Raw genomic sequence first — 22,064 nt, forward strand, 5'->3', positions numbered from 1 at the left:
AGGTGTGGCCTATAAACTCCCTGTACATGTTGGAACAGCTCTGCTGCCACAATAAGTTATTAGAGTGCAGAAAAAAACAAACATCTCATGGCAAGTCTATTAAACCTAAGTATCAGGTGAGGAAAAACAAGTCATTGCACAAATTTCACCAAAGACCTTTGAGGTGTTAGCCAGGTTCATTTTATTCAGCAGATGTTCCAACAAAGGTTTAGGAGTAATCAACTATGTACACAAAAAATTTTGTTTTCAAATAAAACCAATCAAATGTTGAAAAGAAATACTGACATTAAAACAAATAATAGAACAAGTAAAGATGGAAATTAGCAACTATTTGCGTCGAGGACCGGACATAGCGATGGAGCATCGGCGTCTCATCGGATCTGGAAAACAAAAAAATATTATGTAACGCCAAAAGAATCAAATACAAACACGCTGATTAGATAGAGTGTATCATGCATGCTTCTCATCAAACTGCCATATTTTTTTCCAGGTCCTGAGGCTGAAAACAATGAAAAACAAATAAGAATAAAAAAATCGCCTTGTGCAATACCACAAAAGGCCACTAGATGCTCAACAAACACTTGAGCTTTTCCCCTATTCCCACTGCAAACAGTCATCCAGTCATTGGAGTGTCAATAAACTATTTACTCACTAACAATCAATGATAAAGTAATATCTAAATAAGCTGAAACAGCTGCTTATTTGAAGTATTACAGAATTTTGCTCATTTTTAACCTCCTAAGACCCAAACTCTTTCATGGCAAGTATTTTTAATTTCTCTTTGATATTTGGGCTGATTGGAACCTGATGAATGTAAAAACAAAGAATTTCCTGATTTCTGTTTCTAAGAAAAATTAGAGCCACATACATTTGTTTAAAATTTAGATAAAACAGTGGCAGTATAATGTCCTCGTAAGTGGATATCAGGCCCTTGTAGAGCAAGATTTAGTATTTTGGTCTAAATAACCCAAAATGTGATGTCCACATATGTGGATGCCAGGTCCTAGGAGGTTAAAGCAGTTCTGATTATGTTCATTTCCAGCCTCAAAGCCTTTTTTTCTTGGACTACTAGAGTTTCCAGAACCATCAAGTCAGCCTGAAACCAGCGGTTAGACCTCACTGCTCTGAAGCCGCCTCGCGTAAGAAAGCACTGATGAGGGAAGAAGCTGTACCATGCAGCTTGCAGAGCAGAGTCCCAGAGGTGCTCATTAAAGTTTCACTACATTTGTAATATATGTGCTTAACAATTTCCATGCAATTTTCTGCATTTAAAAATTAAATGCATGCCATAAAGTGAAAAGCATCTTCTCAGTCACAATGTGACAGTACAAAGCTCTGGACTTCCTTCCAGCATCCCTCTGAACAATTACAAAGAAAACTCGTGCCACAAATCATCCTGTCAGCACGCAGCAATGAGCCTGATGCAGGGAGCAGAAATATCATTACATTTCTCCCATGCTGTTTCTCTTCACTGACTCATCATTGAATCCAGGAGCAACTTTAAAACCCTGCTCATTACTCAGGCCACAGCTACAGTACCACAGCTTTCATGTAGAGCAGCTTGCTCTGACCTTGGATTTTCCCCTTTATTATGCTCTTATAAGGATGCCACAGGATCAGACTGCCAGGTACACTCATAGATTTCCCATGATGCACTGAGCAGTATACATGTACCTTCTTCTTTTCACTCCTCATGTGCTTTTGCCAGCACTGCATGTCATTAACTCTTGTCTCACTGTGCTCTTCATTTTGGTCTTTCCTTTCTCCTCACCTCATTCAGCAGATGGCTGGCCCTGTCTGACCCTGGTTCAGGGTCACTTCCTGTTTAAAGGGAGTTCTTCCCATCCTGCTTTTCACAGGTAATCCAATATTTGGGGTTTTTCTCTCTAATATTGTGGGGCTTTTATGTCCCATATAGAAGCGCCTTGAGATGACTGTCACTGTGAAACAGCACTATATAAATACAACTAAACTGAAACTGAACTGCACACATGGAAGATATATTAGAGTAATGAGGTCCAGTCATCTCCCCTCTGCCTCGCATTCTGGTGCTCCACCTGCAGTTAATGATGAACCTGAGAAAAGCTGGGTCAGCTTCAAAGCTTTGCTTGCAGCGTTGGTGGTGAGGCCACACAGAGCCAACGAGACTCCAATTTAAAATGAAACTGGGGAAATAACCAGCTGATTAATTTTTGCTTGGCAGAAATGACTCTTACCGTGTATTTGTCCCATTTCTTCTCAGGATCGTATGGCTCCCAGCGACTAGCAGGGAAGATATGCTTGTTCTTCTCATACCAGCTCCTCAGCACCACTTTCCCTGCATGAGACTTGAGGTAAAAGAGCAAAGCTACACTTAATATTTTTGTTTGTTTTCACAATACAGCATGGGTGGAGAATACATTTTACAGAGATATTCAGACATTTCTGTCCCTAAAACCAGTCAGGACAGCCAGACCTCCAAAGCCTTCAACGATACACAATCCATATGACATCAGACCCCCACTGCTCAGTTTGTGGGTACACAGTGGATTGGACCCATGTGTCTCAGCCACATATGCTTGGCAAGTCAACAAGTCCAAACGTGGCTCTAGGGTGTGGTATTGGTTTCTTCTACATTAGTGTCAGTGTAAAGATGATTTCTGGGTAAGCAAAATCTGTTTTCAAACTCTGAAAACACAACTGCAAACTACTCAACATTCCTCCTGTCAAAGAGGACAATTTAGGACATTTTAAAGGATTTTTATCCTTCTAAATTAAGTGAAGAGAAAAAAAATCCTACTAATACATGATGAAGAGACTGACTCATTTCAAGTTAGACGTTGCACAGGACAGTAAACTATTAAATTAATGCTGTTTTTACATTTTACAATCAGAATTCAGTGACTTGTGATACTTTTAGACTCCGACACTGATGTATCAGTCCAATTAACAGTGTGTGTCTGTGTCTATTTTTGTGTCAGTTTTACATTTTATCTCCATTTTGGTCCAGAATTGATGCTTGCTTAATTTTTTCAGTCTACCTATATGTAGCGCGCTGCCTTGTTTCTTCTGTTTGCTCTCTCTCTGATCTCGGCTTGTGTCTGACTTCAACATCACACTCTTTCTGTTCATTCCTCTATAATCTTATAAACTCCCTTTCCTGTATCAGATACACAAATATTTCATCTTTCTTATGAGTATTTCTAATCAAAGCAACTGTAGAAACAGACTTATGACATTTCTTTTTTTGAGTACTTTAGGAGTAGCTCTAATCAGCTAAAAAAAAAGGAAACCATTTCCCATAAACTGTTTTTCCCCCTCACCTCATCTTTCTCCACAGTGGCATCATTGACCAATCGGATATCATCGTGGACATCAAAGCTGAACAGAGGGCCTGCGGAGAAGAAATATCAACTGGGTGAAAAAGCAGAAAACTAAGAAGCATGAGGCATTTAAGAAAGAAAGAATTTCCGACACATAATTGCCTCATGATAATATAAACTACAGAGACTATAACATCCCCCATGGGCCCAGATTTAACCCCTATAGGGCTGGTGGAGGGACTCTCTGCTTTTGTTTCCAAGCTTCTTAGACTATCAAAGTGCAGTGATTAATGAGACTCTGTTAGAATGAAGCCTGAATGTTATAACTAGTGATGGGATTTCCGGCTCTTTTTAGAGAAACAGCTCTCTCGGCTCCGAACCGGCTCTTCAGGTTGTTTTGTTGCGTTAATTAATTTATTATTAACAACAATATAAAATTATGCACAAAAAGAATGTTGAAATTATTTTTAAAAACTGTTCATTTACCTGTTACCACACACCAAATCTGGTCGATGGTACTTCCTGGCTTGTGTAGCCACTAGTTAACAAAAGCTCAACACTGCGCTCAGCATCCTGGAGCACTTCTGTTGTGCTTCGGAATTTGCATTTGTTTTGGAGTTTGTACTAAACTAAATAAACTATAAAATACAAAAACCAACTATTTACATTTCAACTTTTAACTATTTAAATTTTCAGCTTTTTCCTTTTAAACACATTTAAAGTGAAACAGCACAAAACACTGCAAACCACAACACAATTAAATATATATTAAAATATGCAAAACAAAAAAAAAGATGCACATTCTCTGTCATATGGGCCGGGGATGATTTTTTGGGAGAGTGTTTTCCTGCTTGGAATTCCATACACAGGATTCACTGCATGAATAAACTTTCTGAATCCTTTATCATCCGCAACTGAACAATAGTTGTGGATGATTACTATACCTTTCTAATGTGACGTTGTTGTCTCTTTCTCTCTCTCTCCCTCCCGCTCTGTTCCTGTGCTACTGCGAGTGTAACTACCGCCCCTCCCCCCTCTTCCCAGCGCAAAGCACAAGGCTCGCATGCGGAGTGAAGCGGAAAAAAAGTGCGAGAGGGGGTGAGAGAAAAAAAAACAAAAAAAAACACGACTTGCATCGTTGACTTCAAAGATCCGGCTCTAAGAGTCGTTTCGTTCGCGACCGACACATCACTAGTTATATCAGATTAGGGGTAGCCAAATGTGGACAATATTCCTGGTCTCGTGCTTTTCTCTTTAGACACCCGCAGTCTAAAGCAACAACATACAAACATGTCCAGAATAAAATCCCCCGTCCACTTATCGCGATTGGACGAGCTGTGCTATTTAACTTTAAATTGAATATGAAATATTGTGTAAAAAAGGAACGACACAAAATGCTATTAGTTTAAAAACAAGGATTAATAAACACTAAACCACAGTTGATTTCTAACAAAACATTCTGGTTTAATGAGGGACTATTTATGTTTGGGCCTTTGTGTCACATGTCACTGTGGCTTGGTTCATCTTTTATATACACTCTATAGCACAACAAAAATGTTTTATATTAGAGCTTTTCTATCGTCTGTAGCAGGAAATTGGAATATTGGATGTCAACAGTGTGGAAGCTGTTGATGCCTGATTACCTGATTTGCCTCTGGCTTTGGTCACAATGAAGTCATAAAAACTGTGATGCTGAAGGAGACAAGGAGACAAACAACTTTACATCAAAAACAAAATTCTCTTTCTGATTACAATCTACTAGTGTGACTACACTTAACTATCAAAGTGAATTTGAATGGCGCACAGGTGTTTAAACAAGAGAGGGAGGAAAAAAGGGAAAAAACAAAGTTAAGCAAAGGTTTGGCAGCAGTTAACTGGGTGTGTCACAGCACTTACATGTGGGATTATCAGATCTTCTTTAATGTACATCAGCTGCTCTACTCCAGCAGATCTGTAGAAAAAAATCCCATTTATCATTTTGTCACATCCATTAACTCCAAGGTGCCTTTTTTTAATGCCTCCATGGGAACTGAAATAAAACACTGGGGCTGACAGCAATGCTTCAGTTTATCACTCTAGTGTTAAAAGATGGAGAAACTGAGAAGGACACATGATGTGCGCCAAGTCAGTTCTGGCAAGTCAGAAATTGGCCAGCTGTTCACTGCAGGAGGTCTCTTACAGACAGCACTTACACCACTGTCAAAGCTTTTTTGCAACTGTTTGGCTAAACTACAGAAAAGCTTCTATTTGGGCTGATGGAAAATATTCTTTTATTTTCAAACTCCCCTAAAATCTTTTTTTCCTTACACAGACAACATCTTAGTTTGTTTTTCTTCACTCTACTTTTACTCATCGGTGTCAATTTCAGCTGATGCCGCATTCAGTTATATGATGGCCTGTAGTGATGAACACTCCCACCATGGAACCTTCTTTTCGTATGGCATAACTGCAGCTACTTTTGTAAATACCTGCATTCTCAAACAGTCCGAGTGAAAAACAAAAATGATCCTATTTTCATGTCTAAACTCACCGGAGCTCGCTGAAGTCCTTTCTGAGGACTTCCAGGGCTTTCTGCAGGAAGTTCTGAATGGTGTTACCTTTCTTCATCTGAAGCAGAAATACACAAACGGAGAGAAAACAAAAGCATGAGGAGAGAAACCGGTGTGTAAAGTGTTGCTACGCACGGTGCAGATAACATTTTTTTTCTCCTTAAAAACCTCAGTGCCAGTTGGTTCAATCTTTACCTTGACAGTTTTCCGATGTCCAGAGCCGTCCCAGTAACTGAACGTAATCTCAATCTCTTCATCTGATGACACAGATGTACAGTTATTACAGATTTAGAGAGACATAGGGTTGCGCACTGCTGTACTGCCACACTGATTTCATAATAATGCAATAGCAACTTTTTAATTAGGATGTTCGTTTTCAGATCACCGGGGCCCTGCAGCCTGATGCACACTGCACCCAGCCCCTGCAGTGCCTTCTAAAAGTAATGAGGCCCCAAGAGGGTGAGTCTGGTCTCCGTGACCGGACCGCACGGGCTAGACGCAGACAGACATCCAGTGGAGCTCAAAGACCTTGGTGGTTGTAAAGAAGGCCCAACAGTGTCTCCATTTTCTGAGAATCCTCAGAAAAATGGACGTGAAGAGGGAGCTGCTGATTGTCTTCTACCGTTGCTCCACTGAACATGTGCTGACATGCTGCATCTGTGTGTGGTTCTCCAGCTGCACCATGGCACACAAAAAAGCACTACAGAGGGTCATTAATATGGCCCCAAAAATCATTGGACATCCTCTTCCCTCCCTGAAGGACCTGTACAGCATCCTACAGGACTGCACACATCCAGGACACCGGGTGTTTAAGCTGCTGCCGTCTGGCAGGAGATTCAGGCTGCTGATGTCTCGGACAAACAGACTCAAGGAAACCTTTACAACAGGGCAATAGCTTTGTTAGCTCAATGCTAACAGCTGACCTCATTGGATACCTCCCTGGTGTTTTGTTTTTGTTTTTGGGGGGCAATAACATAACAATAATAATAATAATGATAATAATAATAATGTGCAATAAACATTCACTCATTCTTTTATTTATTTATTAAGTCATTCCTTTTTTTGTTCATATCTTTCTTGCACTTTTAAAAAAATCCACTTTAAGTTACTGTGTTGTGTGTAGTGCCAACGTGGGACGCTTTCCAACTTCGTTGTACTATTGTACTAGGTATGACTGTCCAATGACAATAAAGAGTCATCTTCTCCTAAAGCTTGGCAAATAAGCGTTCTTCCTGGCTCTGAATCACTCTTTGTCAGGCCCTCACCCAGGACTAATATGACTTGGGAGACACTACCTGAGGCAAAAGCATCTAACCACATTGCTTCTAGGAAATCCAAGTATACACAAACTGCTCCACTACAATAAGGTGGAGGATGTGGCTCCTCCGACAGAACTTCAACAGCATTCTGAGGGTCAGTGAGTCTGAATGGACCGTGTTCCTAACCTCCACTGCTGAAGCGGCTGCATGGAGCTGTAGCTAATACTTGTAGTGGTGGTAATCCCTGAACCAGATGGTAGACACCAGAGGTGAAGGGAGCTTTCAAGCTAAAGCAGGAGTCTTCTCGAGTACTGCCCGAGAAGAGTTTGGCTGTGGCGGTTGCTGGTATGGGACGGTTCAGTGAAGTTGTACAGAAAAAAAAGAGTTGAGATCACAGCGATCATGGCAGTTGAACTTTGACTGTTTTCATTGTACTAGTTTGCGTGCAAATATAGAGACCTTCAGAGCTTTTCAGTAAGCCATTCATTCAACAGCTCTGGGGATGTCAGGAGGAAAACAGTTCCCATTGTTATTTAAAGGTTGTGAGATGACGGTTAGGCGGCTGGGTCAGAGCAAACAGCGATGTGCACAGCACCTTGTCACACTGCCACTAGCACAGTGACACTCCCATTGCAAAGAACTAAAAAACATGCTGGGCTCAGGGGAAAACACTTTGGTCGGCACTTCACTTTGAGGAAAGTGTCAACTGTCCTCACGGAAAACATCCAAAATGGATCATTGTGTAGCTCCTGCCTGCCTCCTTGTATTCAGCATTAAAGTGATCATCATTACTTACTTTGTAATCCTGATACTCACTCTTAATTTTCTCCTGTTTGAGCTCCCACTCCTGCCTGAGCTCCTCTCTGAGCCGGTTCTCCTCCTCCTGAGTACACAAAGCCCATCAGTGGAGCAAAAATACTTACAAACAAGTTTTACATTTAAAGACGATCAGATTACAGAAGATTGACAACACCACCAACTGATCAACAGTGACACCAACTCTTAACTTTTGAGCTCCAATTATTCAGAAATCTGTTTGTTATTTTACTGACATGGACAACTGACAGTGAAGTGGAGCTACTTGTGGAGAGGTAATCATTCATCACTTCTTAGCCTTCGCGTTTCTTAAGATTTGCAGTGTCTGGCAGCTTGCCAGGTAAAACAGAGCACAGCTGAACATACATGCAGAGCTAAGAAGAGCCAGAAGTGCAACCATATTATGTTATCACACGCTCATGGAGTTAATGTGATTTACAACCACCTCACCTCCCTGTCTCGATCAGGCAGGAAACTTGTGTCCACATCTGGATTTTTCCCCAGCTTTTTCTTCTTGACTGGATCTACAAGACAAAACCAAAGATCAATAAGAAATCATGTGACATCTAGATTATTTATGTTTTAGCAGTACAAGAAAAAAAAAATCACAGTTATTAAGCAGACTTTAAAATCCAAGACTGTGTTAGTCACCAAGTCTAATTAAGACTCTTACAATCTCTAATGAGAAAGACCAAACCAAGTCACTGTATACATGAAGATAGACAAGGCCATCATGACTGAAACCCCATTGTGGAGACGTAAACTGAGGCCATCTTTGAGGGGTGGCTCAAGATTTTCGCACATTAACTTTTGATCTTTCTGGAATTTTATTTGGCAATAAGAAAATAACTGTGATCACCACCATCAGTCTGCACTTGTTGCCTCACGGTGGTGACGAAATCTCTGAGTGGGGTGTTTTGTTACCTTTAATCTGTATGAACACACAGAAAAGACTTTGGCTGCTCCTGCACCACTGCTGCTCTTAACATAACTCTTATGGTTACACGTGGGGTCTGGCCAGCAGTACTGAGTATTATCAATCCCTCTAATCTGATGATCTAAACGACTTGTAAGGAGTGACGTATAACTAATTGTATAGTTCAGAAAAAGAGAAGCGACAAATCAACAAGTTCAAATGAACCTTTAACAAGTATAACGAGATCTCTGCCGTTTCTGGAATTCAGATTAGTCTCCCTGCAGGGCTCGGTCTGAACATGTTCATTTCAGCAGTAAGGCTCTGACCTAATCTAACAGATTTAGAAGAGATTTTAAACAAAGTTACAGATAAAGAAAGAAAACTGCTTCAGATGACTGAGGCCTTAACGTCCCAAACAGAACGAATGCTCACAGTCTTGCTCTTCCTCTTCATCCTCCTCCTCCTCTTCCTCGTCCTCGGGATTAAATGACAAGCTGGCTATTTTCCTCTTCTGCTCCTCCTTTCTCTTTTTCTCTTTCTGCTTCTCGAGCTTGCTGGAAAGAGAAGAGAAAATATAAATATTGACCCATCGAGACACAAGAGGGTGTCCGTGAAAGCAAATACTTACAGTCAAACAATTATTTGCTGCTGAGCTTGGCTGAGCTGAGCTAGAGCCCAGAAAAGAAAATTTACTGTTTACACGCTGTGATAAGCTGCTTGTAGGTTTCATATGTTTGGCAACGCAATTCAGGTTGGACAGCACCAAGGAGTGTTATTCATCTGTATTTTATTTGGGTCCTTAGAGGGACTGCTTAGAGTTTCCTTAAACTGTTCACACACACGTGCACTGAATTTGTTCTTTCTGTTGACCAAAACGAACTTGCCTGTATTTAATGATCTGGCAGCATTCGTTCACAAATGCAGAATTACTGCCAACTTAGTAAGAATACACATGTGAGGCATCTGGTGAGAATTTTAAAAACAAAAATTTAGAAGAGTTTGTTTCCAAGAAGCCCAACATTTCAAAAACAGGATCTGCAGGTCGGTGCACAGTCTGCATTCTTTCTGTTTCATCTGCACAGAGACTAACAGCCAAGATTTAAAAAAAGAAAACATTGATTTCAATTCAGCTGAAGTGAAATTATTACAGTGCACATAACTGAAGCGAGGAAGCTCCTGAAGTAGAAGGGTAACGTGTTGCTTACCAAAAAGGCCAAAAAGCTAACAATTTCCATGGGAAGTACACACATCAGATACATTTCAGAAGAACTGAACTCAGGAACTACATTCACTATCCATCAATGTAAATTAGGCCATTTTAATAGTTTGATAAGCCAGTAAACAATAAACCAAAACAAAAAGGTCCTTCCTCCCTGCAGCTGTCAGACTGCACAATCAAAACTGCTCCCAACAATCACAGATGTTTACATCTGCGCTGTAACTGCAATAATTCAATCAACCAATTCGCACTACAACCTGGTTTGCCTCTTATCTGTAGTTAATTTTATTTTATTTAATAACTGTACAGTACTCTGTTTATAGTAACCATTGTCCTTAATGTAAATATCTAAGAAAAATTGTGTATGTTTCTGTTCTGTGTCCTGTTTGTATATGTGTCTTTCTGGCTGCTGTTACAACCAAATTTCCCCTTGTGGGACAATTAAAGAATTATTCTATTCTATTCTTCTATTCACACACCACACCACCAAGGAGAGTTAGATCAGCCACAGACCAGATGCTACATTATCTGGATACACTTATCCTAACTTGGGTAATCCTCTCATTAATTTCAGCGTTTCCCCTGCACATTCGCACGACAGGGCTGACCCTGGTTGCATCTAACTAATCGCAAATATGGATAAGTATCCTCGCAGCAGAGCGACTGATTTCATAAAAGAAGATCAAATTATAGTGCAGGAAAATATGACGAGGTAAAACACATAATAGAAACTGAAATTCACACGGCGATGTGAGTGTGAGGAAAAGCACTGTGGAGTGTTACAGTATTAAAAATGTGCACTTTAACTGCTCCGGTCAGTAAGACTGGAAAACAGCTGCTATATTCAGAAGAAAGAAAACAAAACTGACTGTGTGAGTCAACAGACTTATCAATATCACAACTCTATCAATAGGACATGAGAGAATCTGATGGATAGCAATCAATTATTTCTGCAGCATCGGTGCCGTTTAAGAGAATAAAGAATTCATATTAAAAGAAAATTCAAACGTAGGCTTAGTCTACATGCAAGTTTGATATGAGGTAAGCAAATACAAACAGGCGCTATGTCATATATTAATTGATTAATAATTAATTAATTATTGCTCATAGAATAAAACTGCTGTAAAACCATTCGCAGACAATAGGAATCAAATAATAAAGTGGTGTTTAAGAATCTATGTCCATCTGTGCTCGTTGGGCAAATACAAAAACTTTAGACCCTCCTCCAAATGTCCACGCCCAGAAGTCTGGCTGATCTTCTGGGAACGGTGACGCTAATTTCTGGAAATGTAGTTGTTGTTAAATTACTGGAAATCCAGCTGTTTTCCTCAACCAAGGTTGAAACTTGAATTTAACCAGATGAAACACAAAAGGAAGCTCACCGCTTTTGTTGCTGCCATTAGTTCAGGGAGGTCCATGAACCAATGAACATGCTCCATGCACCACTCAGCAGGCCATTTGTAAATATGTGTACAAATGGTTGGTTTTTTGTACTGTTTTTATCAATAAATGTCAGCAACAAAGGACATACAAAGGACATGTGTTGATTTCTCCCTAAGATGGCAAACTGAAACACTCCACTCCCCCACCCCCTCAATCACTCACTGAGTGATTGAGGGGGTGGGGGAGCTGCTAAAAGCGGTGAGCTTCCTTTTGTGTTTCATCTTGATGCATTCTCAATCATCCAGGGAAACAAATCTCCAAAAGTCACCAACTTGGAGTGTTTCAGTTTGCCATCTTAGGGAGAAATCAACACACATGGGTGTATGTCCTTTGTTGCTGACATTTATTGATAAAAACAGTACAAAAAACCAACCATTTGTACACATATTTACAAATGGCCTGCTGAGTGGTGCATGGAGCAAGTTTTGGGTGGCTTGCGACCTAAAATCCAAGTACACAGATGCAAAAAAAATCAGGCCACTGTGCGATGTGTTCACTGCTACAGGTACACATGTGGTAAATGCAGACGACAGATACCGTGGCAGTGCCAGGATTGTGAGTGATTGCTGAAAATGTTGAAATGTACTCACTCACTTTTTATCATTATTTGTAAATATGTGTACAAATGGTTGGTTTTTTGTACTGTTTTCATCAATAAATGTCAGCAACAAAGGACATACAAAGGACGTGTTGATTTCTCCCTAAGATGGCAAACTGAAACACTCCACTCCCAAACCCCCTCAATCACTCACCCCCACTCCCCTCCCTCCAGAATTCCTAGGTAACGACCTAATATACATATGAATGACTCCAGCATTTGACTGACTGCTCTCCGGCTTTTAAAGGTAGAAACGCAAAATGATGACTCCGCAGGGGTCTAAGGTAGAAAACCAAAATGACTGCTCTCCGGGGGTCTAATTAAGCAGTACACAAAAGGACACCCCACAGCTGGTTCTCTGACATTTACTGTCATTACTTCCGGCACCGCTCCGAGCTGGCAGCCAGTATCAGCAGCTCCGACCTGACCGAGTCCTTTTTTCTCTTTAATAGTTGTTTCTTTGTTGTTCTTGTGTTTCTTGTTTTTGGACTGTTGTCCCCACAATGGAGCTCAGAATTCTATGGACAATCGTGTTCTTTATTACATTATTTACGGCGTCTGTGTCCGGAGAGCGCGTGGAGGTCCGACCTCCCATTGTTTACTCTACCCTCGGAGCCTCCGCTGCCCTGCCTACCACCGAGCAAGCCAACATCCCCCACGAGGTGAGGAGGAAGAGACACGGTACTCGGGCCGGGATCGGGCGTCGCAGTAAAGTTAGGAGGTACCGGCCAGCGATTCCATCTATTATTATGGGGAATGTGAGATCTCTCCCCAATAAAGTAGACGAACTAGCGGCTCTTACCCGACATCAGAGGAGCTACAGGGAGTGCAGCCTAATGTGCTTCATAGAGTCGTGGATAACTGCGCTAACTCCGGACTCATACGTAAACATAGATGGTTTTCATCTGATCTGGGCCGACAGAACAGCGGAGAGTGGTAAGAAGAGAGGAGGGGGTCTGGCTGTGTTTGTGAACGATAGATGGTGTAACTCTGGGCGTTTATCTATCAAAGAGACGCTGTGCTGTAAGGACATTGAGCTGCTAGCAGTTAGCATGAGACCGTACTATCTACGGCGAGAGTTTACACACGTGATTGTGATAGCTGTGTATGTCCCGCCCTCTGTTAACACTACAGCAGGCTGTGAGGTCCTGCACACTGTAACCAGCAGAATCCAAACACAGCACCCTCAGGCCCTTTTCCTGATCTCTGGGGGCTTTAATCACATCACATGTCCTCCACTCTCCCCACCTTCACCCAGTACGTCAACTGCCACACCAGAGACAATAAAACATTGGACTTATTGTATGCCAACACCAAGAAGGCATACAGCTCATCACCTCTCCCTCCCCTGGGGGGCTCAGATCACAACTTGGTTCATCTCCAGCCTGTGTATAAACCTCTAGTACACAGAGAAACAGTTGTGAAACACCCATTAAGCAAATGGTCGGCAGAGACTGAAGAGGCCCTGAGGGACTGTTTCCGTTCTTCTGTGTGGGACAACCTCTGCAGCCCCCTGGAGGATGACCTCAACAGCATCACGGACTGCATTACAGATTACATGAACTTCTGTGTGGACAACACCGTACCCATCATAAAGGTACGGTGTTTTTCTAACAACAAGCCATGGATAAATCCTGAAATTAAGGCTCTCCTCAAGGAGAAGAAGAGAGTCTTTAGATCTGGAGACAAACAGGAGCTGAGAGTTGTTCAGAAGAAGCTGAAATGGAAGATAAGGCAAAGGAAGGAAAACTACAGGAGGAAGATGGAAGAGCAGCTGCAACAGGACAACTTCAGAGGGGTTTGGAACAGCCTGAAGACAATCTCAGGACAAAAACCAACCCCCAGGCTGCAGGAGACTTGGGGTGGGTGAATGACCTAAATAAATATTTTAATAGGTTTGATCAACCACCCACCCTTCCCCCAGCATCGTCCCCCCTGCTGCAATCTCCCTCATCTTCAGGGCCTGCCTGTCTTTCATCACAGGACTTCACACCTCCCAGCTCCCAGTCATTACACCCACCCCCGGCTTCTGTGGACTCCAACATACACCCCCCTCCCCCAAAATCCACTCTTTCTATCTCAGCACTTCAAGTGAGGAACGAGCTTCGCAAGATCAAGGTGCGGAAGGCTGCAGGTCCAGATGGCATCAGCTCCAGGCTCCTGAGGTGCTGCACAGATTAACTGTGTGGCATCCTAGGATATCTGTTTAACCTATCACTGGGGAAAGTTCCACAGCTGTGGAAGACCTCCTGTGTGGTACTGGTACCAAAGACCTCCCAACCTAAGGACCTCAGCAGCTACAGGCCGGTAGCCCTGACATCACATCTGATGAAGACCCTCGAGAGGTTGGTTCAAAACCATCTGCGCCCCCTGGTGAGTTCTTCATTGGATCCGCTGCAGTTTTCCTACCAGCCTGGCATCGGGGTGGAGGACGCCATCATCTACCTCCTGCACCAAGCTCTGACTCACCTGGAGAAGCCTAGAAGCACTGTGAGGATCATGTTCTTTGATTTTTCCAGTGCTTTCAACACCATCCAGCCACAACTTCTGAGAGACAAGCTGGAGCTATCGGGAGTGGACCACCACATGTCCTAGTGGATACTGGACTACCTCACAGAACGCCCACAGTATGTGAGGACACGGGGCTCTGATACGCTGGTCTGCAGTACGGGGGCCCCACAGGGAACTGTGCTGGCACCGTTTCTCTTCACCCTCTACACTGCAAACTTCTCCATCAACTCCCCACGCTGCCACCGACAGATGTTCTCTGACGTTCTCTTCAACTCATCCCAGGTGAGGACGACTCAGAGTACAGACAGTGGACTCTGGACTTTGTAGACTGGTGTCAGCAGAACCACCTGCTGATCAACGCCGGGAAAACCAAGGAGTTGGTGGTGGACTTCCGGAGACGCAGACCCACCACACTGACACCAGTGAACATCCAGGGAGTGGACATTGAGATAGTGGACTCTTATAGGTACCTGGATGTTCACCTGAATAATAAACTGGACTGGAGCCACAACACTGATGCTCTGTACAGGAAGGGTCAGAGCAGACTCTACCTGCTGAGGTCATTTGGAGTACAGGGAGCGATTTTGAAGACCTTCTATGACTCTGTGGTGGCATCTGTCATTTTTTACAGTGTTGTATGTTGTATGAGGAAGGACATTTCTGCAGGTCCTTCCTCCCTGCAGCTGTCAGACTGCACAATCAAAACTGCTCCCAACAATCACAGATGTTTACATCTGCACTGTAACTGCAATAATTCAATCAACCAATTCGCACTACAACCTGGTTTGCCTCTTATCTGTAGTTAATTTTATTTTATTTAATAACTGTACAGTACTCTGTTTATAGTAACCATTGTCCTTAATGTAAATATCTAAGAAAAATTGTGTATGTTTCTGTTCTGTGTCCTGTTTGTATATGTGTCTTTCTGGCTGCTGTTACAACCAAATTTCCCCTTGTGGGACAATTAAAGAATTATTCTATTCTATTCTTCTATTCACACACCACACCACCAAGGAGAGTTAGATCAGCCACAGACCAGATGCTACATTATCTGGATACACTTATCCTAACTTGGGTAATCCTCTCATTAATTTCAGCGTTTCCCCTGCACATTCGCACGACAGGGCTGACCCTGGTTGCATCTAACTAATCGCAAATATGGATAAGTATCCTCGCAGCAGAGCGACTGATTTCATAAAAGAAGATCAAATTATAGTGCAGGAAAATATGACGAGGTAAAACACATAATAGAAACTGAAATTCACACGGCGATGTGAGTGTGAGGAAAAGCACTGTGGAGTGTTACAGTATTAAAAATGTGCACTTTAACTGCTCCGGTCAGTAAGACTGGAAAACAGCTGCTATATTCAGAAGAAAGAAAACAAAACTGACTGTGTGAGTCAACAGACTTATCAATATCACAACTCTATCAATAGGACATGAGAGAATCTGATGGATAGCAATCAATTATTTCTGCAGCATCGGTGCCGTTTAAGAGAATAAAGAATTCATATTAAAAGAAAATTCAAACGTAGGCTTAGTCTACATGCAAGTTTGATATGAGGTAAGCAAATACAAACAGGCGCTATGTCATATATTAATTGATTAATAGTTAATTAATTAATTATTGTTCATAGAATAAAACTGCTGTGAAACCATTCGCAGACAATAGGAATCAAATAATAAAGTGGTGTTTAAGAATCTATGTCCATCTGTGCTCGTTGGGCAAAAACAAAAACTTTAGACCCTCCTCCAAATGTCCACGCCCAGAAGTCTGGCTGATCTTCTGGGAACGGTGACGCTAATTTCTGGAAATGTAGTTGTTGTTAAATTACTGGAAATCCAGCTGTTTTCCTCAACCAAGGTTGAAACTTGAATTTAACCAGATAAGACTGAATCCTGGATCGTAACAGAGGCCCCAGAGCATCAGTAAGAAAAACTCACAGCTGGAGTTCCTTGGACTGCTCCTTCTTGGCCAGCTGTTTCTCTCGCTCTTTTACCAGCGCCTCCTGCTTGGCTTTCATATCATTCAGTGTCACCAGACCTGATCAAGAGATTTAAGAGAACAAAGAAACAAACAAAAACCACAACAGGTAAATTAAAAAGTAAGCAAGAATGCCAGAAACAAATCATCCTAATCTAAATATAACACAACACACTCACCAACTGTGCTGGACTTCAGCTCTGCCTCTACAGCATCATAGTGAGCCGAGAACTTCTTGTCAATGTTGGACTTGACCATGTTGTCCTATGAGAAAACACACACACACAGTGAAGGCTCAGTGAAGAGCAGGTCAGGCATGTTGTTATCCTGGTGTGGTCACAATATTAGAACAGATCAGAGAGCCCTTACAGCCTTTGTCTCAAAAATCTTAGAATTCAAACAGAAATTTGGACAAATCTCTCATTTTAAACATTTTTTCCCATGTTTTATGCGATTGTAACGGTAAAGTAGTTTGTTTCGTGTATAAATACCTGGATCGAACTACATAAAAAAAAGTTAATTATGTATCTGTGTCTGTGTATCTTGATGACACAGCAGATTAGCTCATAATACTGCTGATCACCATAAGCTAAACTCAGCACAGTAGTAATACACAGTACAACTGTCTATAAGTGGTGCTACATTTGTATTGTGCTTCTTTGTTACTTTATCTGCACAAATAAGAAAAAATGTTAGAGATAGCATTTGATCTTTGCCACCACTACCTAGATTCAAATATTGTACAGGCGTGTAGTTTAAGGAGCTTAAATAGCAATACAATATTTTGTGAGAGATGTATGCCCTCTAAAATCATCACAGATCCATCCTGGCCACCCCACGGACAATTTCCTGGCTCCGCCACTGTCCTTCACTCGCTTTGCTCCCGGCCTTACGCGACTGCGTTCTGTCGTTTTGACCACTTATAAACGGCTAAAGTAGCTCTCATTGACACTGAACTATTATTGGACTTGTTATAATCAAGGGGGAGAAGTTCCAAACCTCTGCAATCTTCTGCTTTAGTTGCTCCAGCTGCTCTCTTTCTTTTTCACGCTTCTTCATGAGCTGCATGGCCCTGCCAGCCTCACTGGCAGCGCCTTTGTACTGCGCCATGTTTTCAAAATGAGCTTAAAAAGATATTTGTTCAAATACAAGATTAATAATAAAATCTCTCAGAGACTTTTCCAGAACTGTAAAGACAGCGTATCTCGCAAATCACAACAAGAAAAATGGCGACGGCGAAGTGCATGCCGGGTAGTTACGTATTAAACGATGCCTTCAAGGGCTTCAGGGAAGCTCGGAATAATTGTGGAAAAAAATTTTCTCTCTCGAAGCAATTAACACTAAGTTCGCATGCTTCAACTACTGATTAAGCAATCAATCAAAATGTTCTGATTAATTTGTGAAAATCATCCATAGTTTTTTAGGAAAAGCTGAAAAAAAGCCCCAAAGCCAAGTTTGAAACAAATGAATAGGACTTATATTTTTGCTTCATAAATTATTTTTAAGACGAGATAATTATTTGAACATTTATATTTTATAGTATGTGTAAACTTTCTACTTAAAAAAAAAAACTAACTAAAAACAAAATATTTGTGACCTTAATATTTCTTGAAAGTTGTTTGATTTACACTCATATCTATTTCATTTTGGAAAATAAATAAATACCCAATATAAAAAAAAAAATACCCGTGGAAGTCTTGACATTTTTATTTGTAGTTTGTTTCAGCTTTCATACAAATAAACCAGAAATCAAATGATTAACAACAACAACAACAATAATAATAGTAGTAGCAGTAGTAGCAGTACATTTCTTTATAGCCTGATGGTGGAAATAATAGCAGAAATTGGTTTACATGTAGAAAACATTTTGAGTAGGATTAACAGAGCAGGTTAATAAAACATAAATAAAAAAAAACATGAAGAAAAAGAAAGAAATGAGAAATAGGCCCCCAATTTAAGCATTCACTCAGTCACCCACTGAGTGCATATCTTGCATTCATACTGTGTCTTTGTCTTTCATTTGAATCCAGTCCTTGTTCGACAGTGAAATTGCGATTTGGCTGCAGCAGAGAGCAACAGATGCACAGAATGGAGAGATGACAACGTTGACGGCACACATACACAAGGACCGCAGGCATGGAAGGAAAGTGTTGCTCAGCTGTATGCAGGGAACCAGAAACCTAGGCACAGACAAAGATCAGAGTAAGTTAGTGAAGACGGCTTAGGCAGCAGAAACACCTGTGTAATGTGTCTGAACACTCATGTGGCAAACAGCTACAGGAAGAGAGGCTGAGTTTCTCAGAAGTAAAGAGGGGCAGAAGTTCACCAGCTTGCAAAAATAAATCTATAAATTGTGAAACAATTGTTCAAACACCAGTAACAAAAACACAAGACTTGTCCAAAGCTGCAACAGCTGCACATTTACAAAGATTTTACATATCTCATCATCTATAGGACATAATCAAAAGATTCACACAAATTGGAGAAATTTCTGCGCGCATGTAACAAAGCTGAAAATTTGTACTGCTGAATATCTGCTGGCTGTGGTGCGACCACACTTGCAGTACAACAACAACAAAGTCTTATTTGACCCAAAAATCCTTTTACATTTATAAGTGAGACATCTGCAATACTGCTAACAGGATAGCCAAGACTGTAAATAAGGTTTCTTTTGCTTGTGTATGGAAGAGGATTAGGGCCACTGGAAAAAGAAAAGTGGGCTCTTCCGTACTTATGACCTTAGTCCACTGAGGTTTCATTTTAGTGAACCTTCCTTAGTGTCTAGAAGAGAGTTTTATTCATGTGACATTGGTATAATGTCAAGCAGGAATCTGCAAAGAAAGCTATTAAACATGTGACTGTCTGCAAACGTATTTCTGCACATGTGAATTGCGCCATAAAGAACTGCCCCTGCCCCTTAGTCCTAATCCTAACTGTATACACACAGTAAAACAGGATGCTGGTATGAACTGGGCAGAGACGAATATGTAAGGGGTTACGTGACAACTTTGTCCATCTCTGATATATAGTCCATGCACTCAAATGTTATATTGAACATGTTTTAAAGTAGAGACTGTGTCTGATGTTTCATTAGAGGCTAACTACACTCTTTCTTGCTAGGAAAAAAAAAACATGCCAATAATCCTAATAATACTGTGGATGTGTGTTTGTGGTTATTTGCAGATAAAGCAATGTGTGTCCAGAGGAGAAATATTTAATAACTCTCCAACATACCAGACATGAAGGCAGGCAAGAATGGCCAGGAAAATGCCACAAACGAGAGCGCAGGGCACAGCAAAAAGCAAGGAGAGGCACTGGTACGTCCAGATACGAGCATTCTCAAAGCCAGTGACGCTGTAAATCCACACTTGGTCTATGCTGTGAGGTTTGCTGGGTTCTGCCAACACATCACTGACCTCCACCTGTAAAAGGTAACAGGAGAGAACGCTGAGGCTGAACACAATAAACTAGCCAAAGTTAATTCTATTTTTATCAGGATAGTTTCAACTGCTATCTTGATCAGTTAGCTCTTTAACATGACAACCATGCACAATGTGCTTTGGGAACATGCAGGTTTTGGTTTGTGTATCTGTACTGAAAGCTATTTCATTCCTATTCCTAGATATTCCATTATAACAGAAATAATTTATTATATTTTATGTTTTTTCACTCAGACAACTCATGTTGGAAACTATGTTTGCAGCAGGAAATTATCTGGAATATCTGTATCTGAGCGATCACTCTGGGAATACCATTCACAGCATTTCTGGTCAGCTTAATGTTATATTAAAAATGATTAAAAATGATCTAGTTAACTTCAAAATAAAACAATATAAAATGATTTAAATTCGTTTTATTATCAAAATGTCACAAAGTTTGGGAAAATGAAATGTGTCATGTCTGGCTTATCTGAGGTTTTCTGTTGCATTAACTCTTTCAATCAATAAGGGTTATTTCACTGCTGTTTTGTTGTGTTCTTTGGGGTTTTATTTGTGTCATCTATAGATTGTCCCATTTAACTCTTTCCAAAGAGAAAGAGCCCCCTCCCAAAAAAGCCAAAAAGAAACCCAGGGAAAAAAATAAATAAACAGGGACATCTGTCTGTCGGATGGGAAAATGAGGGTGAAAATGATTGTGTAGCCTCACAAGTGTGCAGCATTTTAAAAACCAAGATAGTCTTATAAAGAGTGTACAAATTCCCCCAAAATACATTTTTATCTCAGATATTTTGTCATAGATATAGATAACAGTTCTGAGACTGGTCAGATCCAATTAGAAGGTTAAAAAAACAATTTTCTGGTAGGACTGTGTCTATGCATGTGACATCTGGATTTTAGGACTCAAGGGCAGATGTTGTGACAAAGCAGACTGATAATAAAGAGAACAAACATCAGGACCTTTAGGTGCTGGTTGATACCACGAGGATCCCTGCTGACAGGACGAGTAGCTGCTGCTGTAGGAGGAGCAGCAGGTGGAGCTGGAGCTATGGGTGGAGTCGGGGCCCTGGGCGTAGTCAGAGCTCCAGGTGGAGTTGGAGCTTTGGGTGCAGGGGTTGAGGATTTGGATGCAAACTCTGGGGGAGGAGGGGGAGTGTTTATCTGTTCTTCCCCTTCGTCGTTTTCATCGCTGTCGTCAATCTTACACTCCACCAGGCAGTCGTCGCTCACCATCATCATCTTCGCTAAAAGCAAATGTAAATGTTTGCATTCGAATCACGCAGAATTGTTGAAGCCAACTAGATTCAACCCACAGACAGAGAGACTCACTCCTCCAGCTGATTGCAGGCCAGTGTAAAAGCGAGCTGAGCTCTGGCACTTCCACCTGTTCTTCAGCCTCCCGAAAAAGAAGTCAGTCCAAAATCTGTAAATAGCAGCTGGTAATTTTAAGACGGCATTTTTAAATGGAAAGCTCTGCAGTGCGGCCAGTGGTCGCATTAGATACAGTGCAGCCAGTGGTCAGATCTAACACGTGTGCATTTAGAACATTTCTATCAAAAAGGTGAAAAAATATATCGGTGCGTCCTATGAAACTTTCAATTCAAGATTTACGATTCACCACAGAGACAGCAAAGATATGAATAAATCATGTCTGACTTACCTTTTTTTTAAAAACAAAATGCTATCTTAATCCTTTCTCACTGACAGAGACCCTCAGAGAGAGAGAAAGATGGGGCAGGGGTGCTCTGCTTAGTGCTAATCTGAAATGTCAATGAGATCAGTTCAGCGGCTTCATCACAATGTCCCTCGAAGCTGAAGTGGAATTTACAGGACATGCAGAGACACAACACAGACACCTACAGTGTCTGACACCGACTTAGTGTGTCAGGAGTGCAAATGCGGTACAGTAGCTCTCTATGTGTGTGTGTGTGTGTGTGTGTGCGTGTGTGTGTGTTGGGTGGCTGTGTCAAGGGGTTATTTTAGGAGAAGGAGCAGACGGGTCTGAATGATCGCATTACAGAATTGGTGTG

The 22,064-nt window shown here is 41.3% G+C and overlaps 2 protein-coding genes across 3 annotated transcripts; both read right to left on the minus strand.

Annotated features, from left to right (window-relative positions):
• Positions 1-157: 157 nt before the first annotated feature.
• Positions 158-17,855, minus strand: fam50a (family with sequence similarity 50 member A). Its single transcript, XM_082518034.1, has 13 exons — positions 17,597-17,855; positions 16,777-16,861; positions 16,558-16,657; positions 9,275-9,396; positions 8,377-8,450; positions 7,927-7,993; positions 6,047-6,108; positions 5,833-5,909; positions 5,199-5,253; positions 4,946-4,994; positions 3,303-3,373; positions 2,217-2,327; positions 158-380 (listed from the first exon to the last, which is right to left on the minus strand). The coding sequence occupies exons 1-13, from the start codon at positions 17,705-17,707 to the stop codon at positions 372-374; spliced, it is 993 nt and encodes a 330-aa protein (XP_082374160.1). The 5' UTR covers positions 17,708-17,855; the 3' UTR covers positions 158-371.
• A 575-nt stretch (positions 17,856-18,430) lies between these two features.
• Positions 18,431-21,992, minus strand: cav4b (caveolin 4b). 2 transcript variants are annotated; one of them, XM_082520103.1, is made up of 5 exons: positions 21,695-21,992; positions 21,364-21,457; positions 20,995-21,278; positions 19,832-20,019; positions 18,431-18,777 (listed from the first exon to the last, which is right to left on the minus strand). In XM_082520103.1, exons 3-5 carry the CDS (start codon positions 21,271-21,273, stop codon positions 18,594-18,596), a joined length of 651 nt encoding a protein of 216 aa, XP_082376229.1. In that variant the 5' UTR covers positions 21,274-21,278; positions 21,364-21,457; positions 21,695-21,992; the 3' UTR covers positions 18,431-18,593. The 2 variants fall into 2 exon arrangements, with proteins under 2 accessions (XP_082376229.1, XP_082376230.1); XM_082520104.1 differs by lacking the exon at positions 21,695-21,992 and having other exon boundaries at positions 20,995-21,413.
• Between the last annotated feature and the right edge of the window lie 72 nt (positions 21,993-22,064).

This window comes from Aulonocara stuartgranti (genome assembly GCF_965226115.1).
Source record: "Aulonocara stuartgranti genome assembly, chromosome: 20".
In the NCBI taxonomy this organism is placed as follows: Eukaryota; Metazoa; Chordata; class Actinopteri; order Cichliformes; family Cichlidae; genus Aulonocara; species Aulonocara stuartgranti.

Excerpts from the sequence above, each read along its gene's own strand:
- fam50a (XM_082518034.1), bottom strand. The coding sequence starts at position 17,707 with ATGGCGCAGTACAAAGGCGCTGCCAGTGAGGCTGGCAGGGCCATGCAG. Across the intron at positions 16,862-17,596 it reads TAAAGCAGAAGATTGCAGAG|GACAACATGGTCAAGTCCAA; the intron begins GTTTGGAACTTC and ends GTTTTCTCATAG. Across the intron at positions 6,109-7,926 it reads CAAACAGGAGAAAATTAAGA|ATGAAGAGATTGAGATTACG; the intron begins GTGAGTATCAGG and ends CTGTGTCATCAG.
- cav4b (XM_082520103.1), bottom strand. The coding sequence starts at position 21,273 with ATGATGATGGTGAGCGACGACTGCCTGGTGGAGTGTAAGATTGACGAC. Across the intron at positions 20,020-20,994 it reads GTATCAACCAGCACCTAAAG|GTGGAGGTCAGTGATGTGTT; the intron begins GTCCTGATGTTT and ends TACCTTTTACAG. Across the intron at positions 18,778-19,831 it reads CTTGCCTGCCTTCATGTCTG|GTTTCTGGTTCCCTGCATAC; the intron begins GTATGTTGGAGA and ends GTCTGTGCCTAG.